A 14309-nucleotide genomic window follows, 5' to 3' on the forward strand; every position below is an offset into this window, starting at 1 on the left:
AAATGAGAATTGACAAGAATTCATAAACTATCACAAGATATAAGCAAAATTGTAACAAGAAATTCAAATTAAACAATTAAAGCTAGTAATTAACAAGATCCAAATCACAAATCAACAAGGGAAGATAAAATTAAAACTAGATCTAGAGAGGAACAAGGGTTTCTCTCTCTAGAATAACCAAAGAACCAAAAACCAACTAAAAATTGTGTCCTAGTGTAAAATGAGTGATCCCCCTTTTTCCCCTAGCATCCTTGGGTCTTTTTCCATGCAGAAGCAGCTTGAAATTGGGCCTAATGAGCCTCAGAAATTGCCAGGCACGATTTCCTTTAATGAGGTCACGTGCAGCCTTCCACGCATGCGCGCCATGCGTGCGTGCGCGCCGGTTGCTCTTGCGATCTACGCGTGCGCACCACGTACGCGTGCGCGTCGATAAGATTCTTCTGATTTGCGTGGATGCATCCATTCTCGTGTGCCGCATCCAGCCAATCCCATCCACGCATGCGCGTAGAGTGCGCGAGCGTGCCGATGCTGCTTTTCCAAAGATCTCAATTCTTCATGTTCCTCCCTTTTGTACATGCTTTCTCCCTCTCTTCTAAGTCAATTCTACCCTATAATTCTTGAAATTACTCAACAAATACATCACGGCATCGAATGGCAATAGAAGAGGATTAAAATATGGCAATTTTAAGGCAAAATAAGCATGTTTTACATCATCGAGCAATATTGGGAAGTGAACACAAAACCATGCATTTCTTGCGAATAAGTGTGAGAAATATTGATAAAATCCCCCAAAATAAGCACAAGATAAACCACAAAATTAGGGTTTATCATGGTGCACCCCACTTGCTTCGGGATGAGATGTTTTGATCTTTCTGAGTAGATGCAGTGGTGGCCCTACTTGATCCAAGATGGTATTTGTGATTGATCATAGTCTCCCTGGGCAAACATAGTGACTCACCTCCACTGGTTCTAAGTTGCGATTTGAGATTTTTTTGACCCATCCGCGTGATGGATGATTGATTATTTATATACATTCATATGCTTTGAGCTTCGCATCGCTATGACTGTTTAGGGTTCGCTACCGGATATGTTGAGTATGACTGGATAACCGATAGATGATATCATCGATCATAGGACAGACATGCATCATGTTCATTTGTATGATTTGTTTGAGTATGCATATTTTGGTTTGCCTAATTGTTTTTATATGTATATATGCTACATGACTTAACTGTTGTACATGTTTCTTTAATTGTGTATTACTTGTATGCTTTGTTTGCCTTTGCAACTGAAAGATCCCTCATGCTGGCGGAGGTGACACTGAGGGTAGTTCTACCATTGATAAGGAGGTTTAGGTGGGTAGGAGGTGAAAAGTTAGATTAGAATTAGAATCCTTTAGATAGATTACTGATAATTCTGGTTTAGAATTAATTTTTAAGTTTAAATATGAGTGTCGAAGTTCTAGGATTGCCTTTGTCTTTCCCAGGACCTCATATAATATCTATGTGGACACCTTTACCATATTAAGAACCCCCGGTTCTCATTCCATACATGTTGTTGCTTTTCAGATGTAGGACGTGAGGCACCTTGCTGAGCCTGCTGGATTTGCCTTTTTGCCGAAGTGAAGACTTATCTTGTGGGCCTTTTATATTATGTACTTAGTTATATATGTTTTTTCTCCGCTTTTATTTTAAAACATGTTTTGTCCCTCTTAGAGGTTAACTTTGGAGAACTAGGAATTGTATTTTGTCTTTTGGTTATGGTTGGGTTATATATATATATACTCTAGCTGGCCTCTACTTCGTAGGTCGAGTCTGGAGCTTGCTATTTGTATCTTTGGCACTCTATATCATATGTATCTTATGCTCCCATGCGCAGTTATCCGTTTCTATTATGCCTAACGCTTTCCGAGTGTGACATATTTGTCTAGTTTGGGTTTTTGCTTAACTTTTTCCTTCATGGCTCCTAGTTAAACTATTCTTCACATATATTTATGTATTTATTTTGTTTATTTTGTTTTTTTAGAGGTTGTAGCGCCTCACCACCTTTGATTTATGACCTAGACGTAAAGCACCGTGTGGTAGGGTGATACATCCTTGTTCTCGGGACAACCTCTCGTAGGAAACCCGAGTTAGGTACGATACACCAGCACCAAAATTCCAGTACGTAGTGAAACGGTGCTCCCCTTCAAAGGTTAGCCAGAAAGGATGATGCCTTTTAGTAGGCTGAACCTTGAAATATTTCCTTTTCAAACCATGAAATGAATCTTTAAATAAACCAAAGATCCGGCGGTTTGGTTGAGCTTGGAAAGACACAAAACCCTTTTTGTGCCTCCCCTCCTTGGTCGGAAGGGTGCATAGGAAGAAATACAAAAGGACCTCTACACAAGTTGGGAGCTCCAAATAGTCACAAACTAGCTCAAAAGTTCGGATGGCTACCCAACTATTAGGGTGCAGTTGAGACGGCGCCACCGAGCACTGATTCAACAAAGCCTGGACAAACTCGAAAAATGGAAGTCGCATCCCCAGCCTCATGAACATGGATTTGTAAATCCACATCCATTCAGGTACACGAGGGAAGTCAGAGTTTATATAACAAACCCTCTCATCTACCCCGGGAAGCACGAGCTTGTATTGTATAACGACCCAACTCCCAGTATGCCATGGTCATACAAGAAGCTAAGTGTTACTAACTTATCCTTCCTAATTATTATTTATTATTTAATATATGAGCCTGTTCCTTGTTAGAGCGATGCCAATTTTACGAGTAACTCTTTTTTTTTGTTGTGGATGTTCAGGTAAAATAAACAAGCATACATTGAGAGTAATAGAAAAGCGGTATAAAGAAACATAGAAATACAGCTGATAATATACATCATGTACACTATAACAAAACATGTAGCGTTTACACAAGATCAAGTCAGTTTACATCCTCGTCATCCTACGTAGCTAATATATACACGACACTCCCAGGGCCTGGCCTATACAAAAAGCCGCTAAACTGGCGCCCAGACTAGCCTAACCACTGTATAGCTCCTAGCTCTCGGGTGTACTAACACAAGTGAGAGACTAACTAATAGATAATGTCAGACTAGAGTGTTATCAAAAGAATGCCCCTTCCGCAGTGAAACTATATCTAGACGTGGCCGTTTGGAAAATCACCGTGAGGCTCGTCCATCTCCTCATCCTATTCTATCTCTATCTCAGGATCCTCCTCCTCCTCATCATCCGCAGTTACAACTATATCCTCAGATCCACCAGAAGCACTGCTGTCACTATGTACAAAACCATTCGCGAGCACAGGTCTGTTCGCTATATAGGGGCTACCCCACCGTCTGGTAGTGCCGACTCATCAGGCTGTGGAAAGTCAGGGATCGGCTCAGGGGAAAAATCCCACTCTGGTGGTATCACACATACGTAGTCACCAGCTAACTCAGGCTCATCAGGAATGATAGGCTCAGGTACCACCTCATTCAAAGGTTGAGCTGGTATAGGATGTCCGGAACCATCAGGAAAAGGATGTCCAGGTGCGTTAGGGTGTAACCAGGATAAGGGAAAGTCGTAAGGAGCTAGGAAGCACCGATACGACACGCGATACGGACACGACACGACACGGATACGCCGACACGTTCTTTTTATAAAAAAATTAGATACGACACGTTTAGGATACGTTGTGAATTAAAATTTAAATAATATATTAAATTAATAAAATATCATATTATAAATATAAGAGGAAATATAATTGCATAAAAAAGTCTAAAAATTATGTAATTATTAAAAAAATAAAAAATTTTAATCTACTCTTGCCATCTCGCTAACAAGAAATGTATCAATTTCTTCTCCTCCAAGTCCATCATCCGTAAATACCACAGCTTCTATGTTTGGTTCATCTAAAGATAAATACGAAACCTCACTCAGATCTGGACTGTTGTCATCAACTCTGACGTCCCACGTGCTGGTATCTCCTTTTTTATAATCTTCACTCATTCTAGATAAAAGTCGGAGATTAGTATGAACATATACCAAATCTTCAGCTCTAGAAGGATTCAATTTGTTTCTCCTCTTAGAATGAATGAATGAATATGTGCTCCAATTTCTTTCAGAGCATGATGAAGAACTAGGTTGAACAAGAAGTTTTAATGCAATCATTTGAAGAAGAGGGGCAGAAGATCCATAATTAGACCACCAGGATTGTGGGTCTAACTCCCATCTATCTGCAATTGAGTCAAAACTAGAAAATACTCCACCAAACGTAGAGAATTTAGAGAACTCAAGAGCAACCTTCTTCCTATCCTCAATATCAGGAAAGTATCTTCTTAGACACTTGTTTCTCTCCATAGAAATTTCTTCATCTTGATGAGGAGCAACTCTATTTGGAGCTTCTTGAAGCCATTGTGGACTATAATACCTAAACAAAAGAAAATAAATATATAACAAAATAAAATAAATATATTGTATAAAACATTAAAACATAATAATTACAAATATATAATAACAAAATTTAAATAATTATTTTAATAAATATAAACTCACCTTGGATTCAAAGAATGAGCCATGCAATGAAGTGGAGTGCTACTCTTTGTCCATCTGTCAATTAATATAGAATAAACCACTTCATAAAAAGAAGAATGTTCATCTTGTCTATTACCTTCATGCCTATAGATAATTTCTTTTACCTTCACTATCATAGTATCCCACATATCATATACTAAGTGAAGAGTTGGAGAGTCTGTATCACAAATTCGAAGAACTTCATATATTGGATTTGTGAAATTGATTATATAATCAATTTTATCCCACCACAAATCATCTAATATGAAACCTTTCACAGTTGCAGCCTTTTTCTGATCATCATGCCTATAAGTATTCCATTCTTGACTGATTACCATTTCCTGCAAAGCTTGCTTGATGAGTTTGAACCTTTTCAACATTACAATTGTTGATGCAAACCTTGTCTCAGCAATAGAAAGAAGCTTTAATGGAACAAATACATTAAAGATTGCCAATCTCATTGAGTGGTTCATGATAAAAATTTTTATGAAAACGGCATCATCACGTACCTCGGTGATCCAGTGACATTCAACATAGGTAACTTCATTCTTTTCTGTGTTCTTTGCAGCACATATATTCTTCAAGGCCAAGTTTAATGTATGCACCACACATGGAGTCCAAAAAATATTATCATAATCCTGTTCAATAAGTAACCCAGCAGCTTTGCATACCGAAGCATTATCAGTTATAATTTGAACCACATTTTGAACTCCAACCTCTTTGATTGCTTCCTTGAATAAGCGAGCCATATAGAATCGATCTTTATTTCGTTCTAGACTTCCATCAACAGCTTTTAAGAAAATAGGACCTCCCTCACTTATGGCCATAAAATTAACCAAAGGTCTTCTTTGTGTATCCGTCCACCCGTCAGCAACAATTGTAACCCCTTTTGAGCTCCATAAACTTTTTATTGGTTGAAGCATTCTTTCAACATTTTCCTTCTCTTTTTGTAACAATGTTGTTCTTAAAGCATTGTATCCAGGAGGTATATAGCCAGATATTGCATGACTTGCAGCAAAAGTGTAGGAACTCATATAGTAAGGATTTCTTGCAAAATGAAATGGCAGGCCAGAAGAATAAAACATCCGAGCAATAAGCTCAGTAAGTTGAGCTCTTTCTTCATTATTAAAAGCTTTTTCCAAAGGACCAACTTTTCTTTTTTTTCCCGTTAAGTCAAAGGTAGTGCTACTAGCACTTGGGATAGGAGTAACTTGCCTATTTTCAGAAGGCAAAGGGACATGAGGCCGTTCATATGCTTTTGTAGATTCTTCATCAATCTTCTTCAATTCTATAAGGTAATTTGCATTCACCTTCTTACATGCACTAATTTCAATTCCTGCTATCTTTAATAAATGTGCTTTAACTCTTGAATATGATCCTATAAATACTCTATCACAAAAATTGCACTGCCAATTTTTGTTTCCACCACCAACACTTGTATTCTTAGTTAAAATTTTGACATACATCCAAAGAGGGAGTTTTGGCACATGATTCTCAATAATTACGTACTTATTTGGAATAACAGAATTAGAAGGAATACTTGACTCTGAATCTGGAGAAGACATTATTCTGATAAAAAAAATTATATTTATAAATATAATTAGTATTATTTTATTTATCAATTTAACAAAATATAATATTTAATATTATCTATGTATAATACAGTAATAATTTTATAAAACCTGCCACACGTTGAAACAATCACTATTACATATGTATAACTATGAAACAATCACAAATTCACAATACTATATAATAATATATTATTCATACAGCAACGTGACTAACTGACTATTAGTCAATGAAAGAGAGAAACATTGAATTATTATACGTATCGGGAGTCGAGACACACCAATTTCATTGAACATTGATATACAACATTGACAACAATTTTATTGATATACTAAAATAATAAAATAAATTAAGCAATAGAAGAGAGAAAGTAAGCCACGCACCAGTGCCAGTGACCTCCACAATGTAGTTCTTTGGTTCGTCTTCAACCTCGGTGTCTTCTATTTTTTTCTTCTTCAATATAACGCAGAAACTAAAAACGGCTAAGTTAACGAGTAAGTAAGCACCAAAAATAAACGGTAAGTAAATTTAGATTTTGATTTATTAATTATTTTTTTTTTAAATTTTGATTTGTTTTGATTTTAAAATAAAAAAAATTAGTTAATTGGGCCATAAAACCACAAAATCGGATCGGACTCGTTCGGATTCGTGTCGGATTCGTTCGGATTCTTGACAGCTTCACCAAAATTCTGCACCGCAAAAAGACACGCCACCGATACTCTCGTTTGAAGTATCCGTCGAGTATCGGTGTCGGATTCGTGTCCGACACGGATACGCTGGCACCATAGGAGAATCCGTGCTTCCTAGGTAAGGAGCATCAGGGTCAAAATGCGGGCTAGACAGAGGATGTTGAAAAGCTCGATTAGGTAACGCATATCGTCTAATACGAGGCTCCAATCCCATGATGAAGTAACTGTGATGTACCAGATCCTCGTAGACGTAAGGGTCCTCGAACTCATAGAAGATCACGCCCGTCTCCATCTGAGGGGGAGGAAGGGAGAGAAGGGGTAAGAACTGGGGAGTTCTTAGTAGGGTTGGGGTTGTTAGTTACGTTCATTTATTCGTTTTCGATTAGCAGATGGATAATAGAATACAGTAATGTAGTAAACAGAGGCTAAAAATAGATAAAAAAAACAACGAACAGAACACAAGCAGAAGAATACAAGAAGATAACGCATAGACATAGCACTCGAACAAACAAACATAAAGAAATAGATCACACACAAGAAAGAATGCAACAGAGAATGATGCACAGACAAGAATGATGCATGTCTAGCCCTAGTACAGGCCATGAGCTCATATGTCGGTTGGCTGCCTGCAATCCCGACATTTATCCGGTCACGAGTAATCCCGATTTCCCGGATACAATTTTCCGTTCCTAAATAAATGCGCATATAATAATAGCCGCTCATTTGAGACAGCCTCTGCTTACTGTAGGAAAATATATATATATATACTCTGCTCTGCTCTGGGGAAGCGGAAAATAGTTGTAGGTAACTTAGTTTCCCTACAGAAGCTCTGGGTTGCATTAAGCAACTAATATATATTAAATATAACTCTGGGTTGCATCAAGCAACTAATATATATATATATATATATATAGCTCTGGGTTGCATCAAGCAACTAATATATATATATATATATATATATATATATATCTTTATTATACTACTCTTCTCTTTATATCTCTTTACCCTGTTCTGGTTTCTCTTTTCTCTGTATCTCTTTACTCTACTTTAATTACTCTGTTCTCTGTATCTCTTTTCTCTTCTATGATTACTCTTTCCATTCTGTATCTATATTACTCTTTTTCTCTCTATCTCTTTACTTTACTCTGGTTACTCTGTTTTCTGTGTTTCTCTACTCTGCTCTGATTTCTCTGTTTAACGTATGGATTTAAAGCTTATGTAAATTTCGGTATGAATAGTTAGCCTGTCCCAGATATAGGTTCATTAAGTCTATACTGAAACAGTTTAACTTTTCATATAACACCTAACCCTAGTCGCAACTCAAGTACTAACTAAGTTGCCCTAGTTCGTTCACTAGTCTCTATCTGTTTTTCTGTCGTTAAAACCTTACAGACTTTTTCTTCGATTTTTATCTTTTCTTCAACTTTTTATCTTTTACTTATCTTTGCCTCACTAATATGTTTTTACCACTTCCTAAGTGTTTTATGAAGGTAATTATGAGATTCTGCGCTTAAAGTTGTCTTTCTAAAGCTTTTACAGAAAACTTCCTTTTCCGCATTATTTTATTACTTTTATTAAAATATTATTTTTAATTAAATATTATTATTTAATATTTTATTATTTTTTTATTATTTTATCATTAAATTTTCGAAAATTAACTTACTTTTACTTTTAACCTTCAAAATTCACTTTTTACCACCCATAACTTTTAATATTTCTACTTTTACCACCCTAACTTTCAGAAATTACCAAACAACCCCTTAAACACCAAAAATTTTACTTCCTTGCCCTTTTCAAGATCTAAGGCCTGTTCTTCATTGTTCTTCATCACACTCAAAGTGTTCTTCATGTTCTTCATAAATTCTTCAGATTCTTTCTCTGTTTTTACCCGTTTTTCAGTCTTTTCAGCAACCGATTTTTACTATAATTCATAATAAATTAGCAACCACTAAAACCCTATCTTTTCTACATGATTTTAACACAAATTGAACCTCAATTTAAGCTTAGGGTTTCGTTTTTCCAGCTGCCCAAGAACATGAACTTTAAAGCTTGAATTTCATCAAATTTCATCAAAATTTCACCAAATTTTCACCAAGAATCAATCATATATGCAACTAATTTTTAGCACAGCCAAATCATACAACATTCACACAACTCAAACACAAATAATCAAGATTAATTTCGTTACACCCTACCTGGTTTTGCTGCTCCTAATTCAATTAAACTTTTAGGTGGTCCTTAAGCACTTTTTCCTCCTAAATCACATCAAGAAAACACATATTTAACCATGTTTCCTTGAAACCGAATCAAAAGAGAGATGGTGCAGCCAACTCACCTTGATTCCAGCCTTGATAAGTCATATGATCATGTAGAGAAAGAAGAGAGGATCATTTTGGTCGGATTGGAATTTTGATTTGAGTTTTAGTTCAGCAGAAATCAACCTTTGAAGATTTGGAACTAAGAACTTTTCTCTCTTTTTCTCTCTACCTATTTTCGGCCACAAAGTGAAAATGAGCCAGCCTTGGGGGTTTTGGGGGTGTAGGGTGAGTTGTGATTGGTTGGCTTGGAGGTGGATTAAAATAATATTAAAATATCTCAGGTGTATAACTACTAAAACTAGATGTATCGGAACACTTGCAAAAACATCTCTAAAAATTATTTTCTGAACTACTAGCATAAATGACACTAGTAACATATTTATTATGAGAATAAAACATGAATAATGAGGCCTTAGCATTGCTAAAGTCATCAGAGAGTGCTGGTGCTAAGCTACACCAGTAAATTGTGAACCCGGTTAAACCGGTTTTCTGTTTTTAACTAAAACTAATCAGGTAACCTTATAATATCATTCAAGAAGCTTCTAATACTAATATAATGATAATATCATCCTATTATCTCTCTTCTCCCATAAATTGGGTCCGGTTTGTCAAACTGAGACTATTTACAAAAAATCGAATCAAAACTCCTAACCGATACGGTTCAAAAACTAGGTTCTTCGTGACCGCATTATCAAGCTTGCCTAAGAAAAGGTTCTAGCTTAAGGATGACATAATGACAATGAGTATCAAGATACTTGTTGATATAGAAGAGGTGTTCTCTTTACTGATCTTCTGGAGAAATTTGTGCCTTTAGAAAAGATCTCGTGTACTCGAAAATTAGGGTTGTTACATATTGACCCTGTGCCTCACCGCCCCCAGAAATAGCCCCCACCCCCCCGGCGCACGCGTCATGGAGACTCTGGAGGTCCGCTTCCGTCACCCGCGATGGCGTCCCCGACACATCGGAGGTCACACAGTAGTATGCGTTAGGAACACTGCCGGCCGAGACGACGGAAGCCCTAGGGCCCTCACTCCTCCATCGTGCCATACCTAAAAAAGAGGAAGGGTACCACCATCAGCCCTATAACCAAACAAGAGGAAAACCATAAAACCTGAAATAGTGATACCCCTCTTGATTTTTACCATTCCTACCCAGAAATGCATAAACACAAAAAACCCCCCACCCACAACAAAACAACTATCAAAACCCCATTGAAAGCCTGAAATACTACGACTAAAATGCAGATATTTCCTTTACACATTCCTACCTTCCACATTAGAGCAAGAAAACCAAATGGGATCATGCAAAACAAGTGCAACAAAGGCAAAATATAGAAGCAAAACAAACACAAAAGCTCAAAGTGATAGAAATATCATGGTGATTCTCAAGAAGAAGATGGAAACAAAGCAGCAAAAGAGAGTCACAGAAGGGTTTCCAGAAGTGAAGAAGTAAAAAATAAGAAGAATGTTACAAATAAATAAAAAGAAACCAAACCCTCCAAACATTTCAAAAAGAGAAAACAAAAAAACGCGGGGCAAAAAGGGAAGAGTAAAAGAAACTTCTCTCCTCCCACTAAGTGCCATAATGACACCTTGGAAAAAGCAACTAGCAAAACCCCCACTTCAGGAAGAGCAGCGGACAGAAGATGGGACGCCCTAGGCATCCCACAGCTCTTCGACCTCACCAATGGAAGCCGGATAGCACCCTCCACGCCAAGTTCACAGTTAGACAACTAGACAAAAGCTCCAACAATACGATCGATCACACTCATCCTATCGCTCAGGGGGCAACTGTTCCAGAGCCAGCCCCCGGGTCCCTCCTCAGAACGGTTATTAAACCCGGCAATCCCAAGATCAGTAACTTCCAATATCCCAACCCAACGTTCGAATTCTAATTCCTCCCTTATCTTAGCTAAATAAGATAAGATAAGGTAACTACTACCAGATAATAAAAGGGGAGCTTGAGGCCCCGATGAGCAGATAATTTATACGCTTTTTGGCATTATTTTTACATAGTTTTCAGTATGATTAATTTAGTTTTTAGTATATTTTTATTATTTTTTAATTAAAATTCACATTTCTGGACTTTACTATGAGTTTGTGTATTTTTCTGTGATTTCAGGTAATTTCTGGCTGAAATTGAGGGACTTGAGCAAAAATCAGATTCAGAGGTTGAAGAAGGACTGCAGATGCTGTTGGATTCTGACCTCCCTGCACTCAAAGTGGATTTTCTGGAGCTACAGAACTCCAAATGGCACGCTTCCAATTGTGTTAGAAAGTAGACATCCAGGGATTTTCAGCAATATTTAATAGTCCATACTTTGAATAAGGATTGACGACGTAAACTGGCGTTCAACGCCAGTTCCATGCTGCATTCTAGAGTGAAACGCGAGAAACAGGTTGCAAAGTGGAGTTCAACGCCAGAAACAGGCTACAAACTGGCGTTCAACTCCAAGAGAAGCCTCTACACGTGTAAAGCTCAATGCTCAGCCCAAGCACATACCAAGTGGGCCCCGAAAGTAGATTTCTACATCATTTACTCAATTTTGTAAACCCTAGTAACTAGTTTAGTATAAATAGGACTTTTTACTATTGTATTAGACAACTTGGGACGTTTAGTTCTCAGATCATGGGGGCTGGCCATTCGGCCATGCCTGAACCTTTCACTTATGTATTTTTCAACGGTAGAGTTTCTACACACCATAGATTAAGGTGTGGAGCTTTGCTGTTCCTCAAAGATTAATGCAAAGTACTACTGTTTTTCTATTCAATTCAACTTATTCCGCTTCTAAGATATTCATTTGTACTTCAATATGATGGATGTGATGATCGTGACAGTCATCATCATTCGCAACTTATGAACGCGTGCCTGACAACCACTTCTGTTCTACCTTAGATTGAATGGATATCTCTTGGATATCTAATACAGGGGACCGAGTCCGAGTTATTAGTGTCTTCGTGGTATAAGTTAGAACCCATGGATGGCCATTCCTGAGATCCGGAAAGTCTAAACCTTGTCTGTGGTATTCCGAGTAGGATCTGGGAAGGGATGGCTGTGACGAGCTTCAAACTCGCGAGTGCTGGGCGTAGTGACAGACGCAAAAGGATCAATGGATTCTATTCCAGTATGATCGAGAACCGACAGATGATTAGCCGTGCCGTGACAGAGCATTTGGACCTTTTTCACTGAGAGGATGGGATGTAGCCATTGACAACGGTGATGCCCTACATAGAGCTTGCCATGGAAAGGAGTAGGATTGATTGGATGAAGACAACAGGAAAGCAGAGATCAGAGGAACGAAAGCATCTCTATACGCTTATCTGAAATTCTCACCAATGAATTACATAAGTACCACTATCCTATTTTATATTTTATTTATTTTCATCCACTATAATTTCTTAATACAATTTAATCCGCTTGACTGAGATTTACAAGGTGACCATAGCTTGCTTCAAGCCGACAATCTCCGTGGGATCGACCCTTACTCACGTAAGGTTTATTACTTGGAAGACCCAGTGCACTTGTTGGTTAGTTGTACGAAGTTGTGAAACAGATATAAGATCATGAACGTGCGTATTGTGTTTTTAGCGCCGTTACCAAGGAATGGAATGATCACGATTTCGCACACCAAGTTTTTGTCGCCGTTGCCGGGGATTGTTCGAGTTTGGACAACTGACGGTTCATCTTGTTGCTCAGATTAGGTAACTTTATTTTAATTTTATCCTTTTTGTTTTTATTTCTTAATTCTCGAAAAATACAAAAAAAATTCTTCTTTTTCGTTTTTCCCAATTAATTTTCGAAAAAAATATAAAAAAATTTACAAAATCATAAAATCAAAAATATTTTTGATGTTTCTTGTTTGAGTCTAGAGTCAATTTTTAAGTTTGGTGTCTTGCATGTGTTTCTTTTTTCTCAAGAATTTTCGAAAATTCATCATATGTTCTTCATGATCTTCAAGTTGTTCCTGGCCAGTCTTCTTGTTTGATCTTCATATTTTCTTGTTTTGTGTCTTTTCTTGTTTTTCATATGCATTTTTAATTTGTTAGTGTCTAATTATTGAAAATTTCTAAGTTTGGTGTCTTTCATGTTTTTCTTTTCTTAAAAATTTTCAAAAATAAGTCTTGATGTTCATCTTGATCTTCAAAGTGTTCTTGGTATTCATCTTGATATTCATAGTGTTCTTGCATGCATCACATGTTTTGATCCAAAAATTTTCATGCATTGAGTCAATTTTGTGTTTTTCTCTTTCATCATTAAAAATTCAAAAATCAAAAAAATATCTTTCCCTTTTTCTCTCTTAAAATTTCGAAAATTTGGATTGACTTTTTCAAAACTTTTTAAAAAAAATCTAGTTGTTTCTTATGAGTCAAATCAAATTTTCAATTTAAAAATCCTATCTTTTTCAAAACTTTTTCAAAAAAATCAAATCTTTTTCAAATTTTTCTTAATAATTTCGAAATTTTTTAAAATTAATTTTCAAAAATCCTTTTCTTATCTTTATTCCATGATTTTCGAAATTAATACTAACATTTAATATGATTGATTGAAAAATTTCAAGTTGTTACTTGCCTTTTAAGAAAAGATTAATCTTTAATTTTTAAAATCATATCTTTTTGCTTCTTGTTAGTCAAGTAATCAACTTTAATTTTAAAAATAAAATCTTTTTAAATTTCTTTTTCAAATCTTTTTCAAAATAAGTTTCAATCAATCATATCTTTTTGTTTCAATCATATCCTTTTTTTATTTCGATCATATCTTTTTCAAATTCAATTTCAAAATCTTTTCTAACTTCTTTCCTAACCTCTTAACTTTTTAAAACAAATTTCAAATCTTTTTCAATCAATCATATCTTTTTTTATTTCAATCATATCTTTTTCAAAACCACCTAACTAATTCAATCTCTCTCTTATTTTCGAAAATACATTCCCTCTTTTTCAAAATTTTATTTTAATTACTTAATTATTTTAATTTTAATTTAATTTGATTTCAATTTTAATTTTCGAATTCTAAGTTTAATTTTAAAAATATTTTTATTTTTATTTTCGAAATTTAACTTTAAATTTTTATTTTCATTTTTTGAATTCTCTCACCTCTCATCTCTTTCTATTTATTCATTCATCTACTAACACTTCTCTTCCACCCAAAATTCAAACCCCATCTCCCTCTCTGTGTTCGAGTT

The 14309-nt window shown here is 36.1% G+C and overlaps 1 protein-coding gene across 1 annotated transcript; it reads right to left on the bottom strand.

Annotated features, from left to right (window-relative positions):
- Positions 1-3791: 3791 nt before the first annotated feature.
- Positions 3792-6115, bottom strand: LOC112734965 (uncharacterized). The gene is made up of 2 exons (XM_025784511.1): positions 4533-6115; positions 3792-4407 (listed from the first exon to the last, which is right to left on the bottom strand). The coding sequence occupies exons 1-2, from the start codon at positions 6113-6115 to the stop codon at positions 3792-3794; spliced, it is 2199 nt and encodes a 732-aa protein (XP_025640296.1).
- Between the last annotated feature and the right edge of the window lie 8194 nt (positions 6116-14309).

The sequence above is a fragment of the Arachis hypogaea genome, chromosome 13 (assembly GCF_003086295.3).
Source record: "Arachis hypogaea cultivar Tifrunner chromosome 13, arahy.Tifrunner.gnm2.J5K5, whole genome shotgun sequence".
Lineage (NCBI taxonomy): Eukaryota > Viridiplantae > Streptophyta > Magnoliopsida > Fabales > Fabaceae > Arachis > Arachis hypogaea.

Excerpts from the sequence above, each read along its gene's own strand:
- LOC112734965 (XM_025784511.1), bottom strand. The coding sequence starts at position 6,115 with ATGTCTTCTCCAGATTCAGAGTCAAGTATTCCTTCTAATTCTGTTATT. Across the intron at positions 4,408-4,532 it reads GCTCATTCTTTGAATCCAAG|GTATTATAGTCCACAATGGC; the intron begins GTGAGTTTATAT and ends TCTTTTGTTTAG.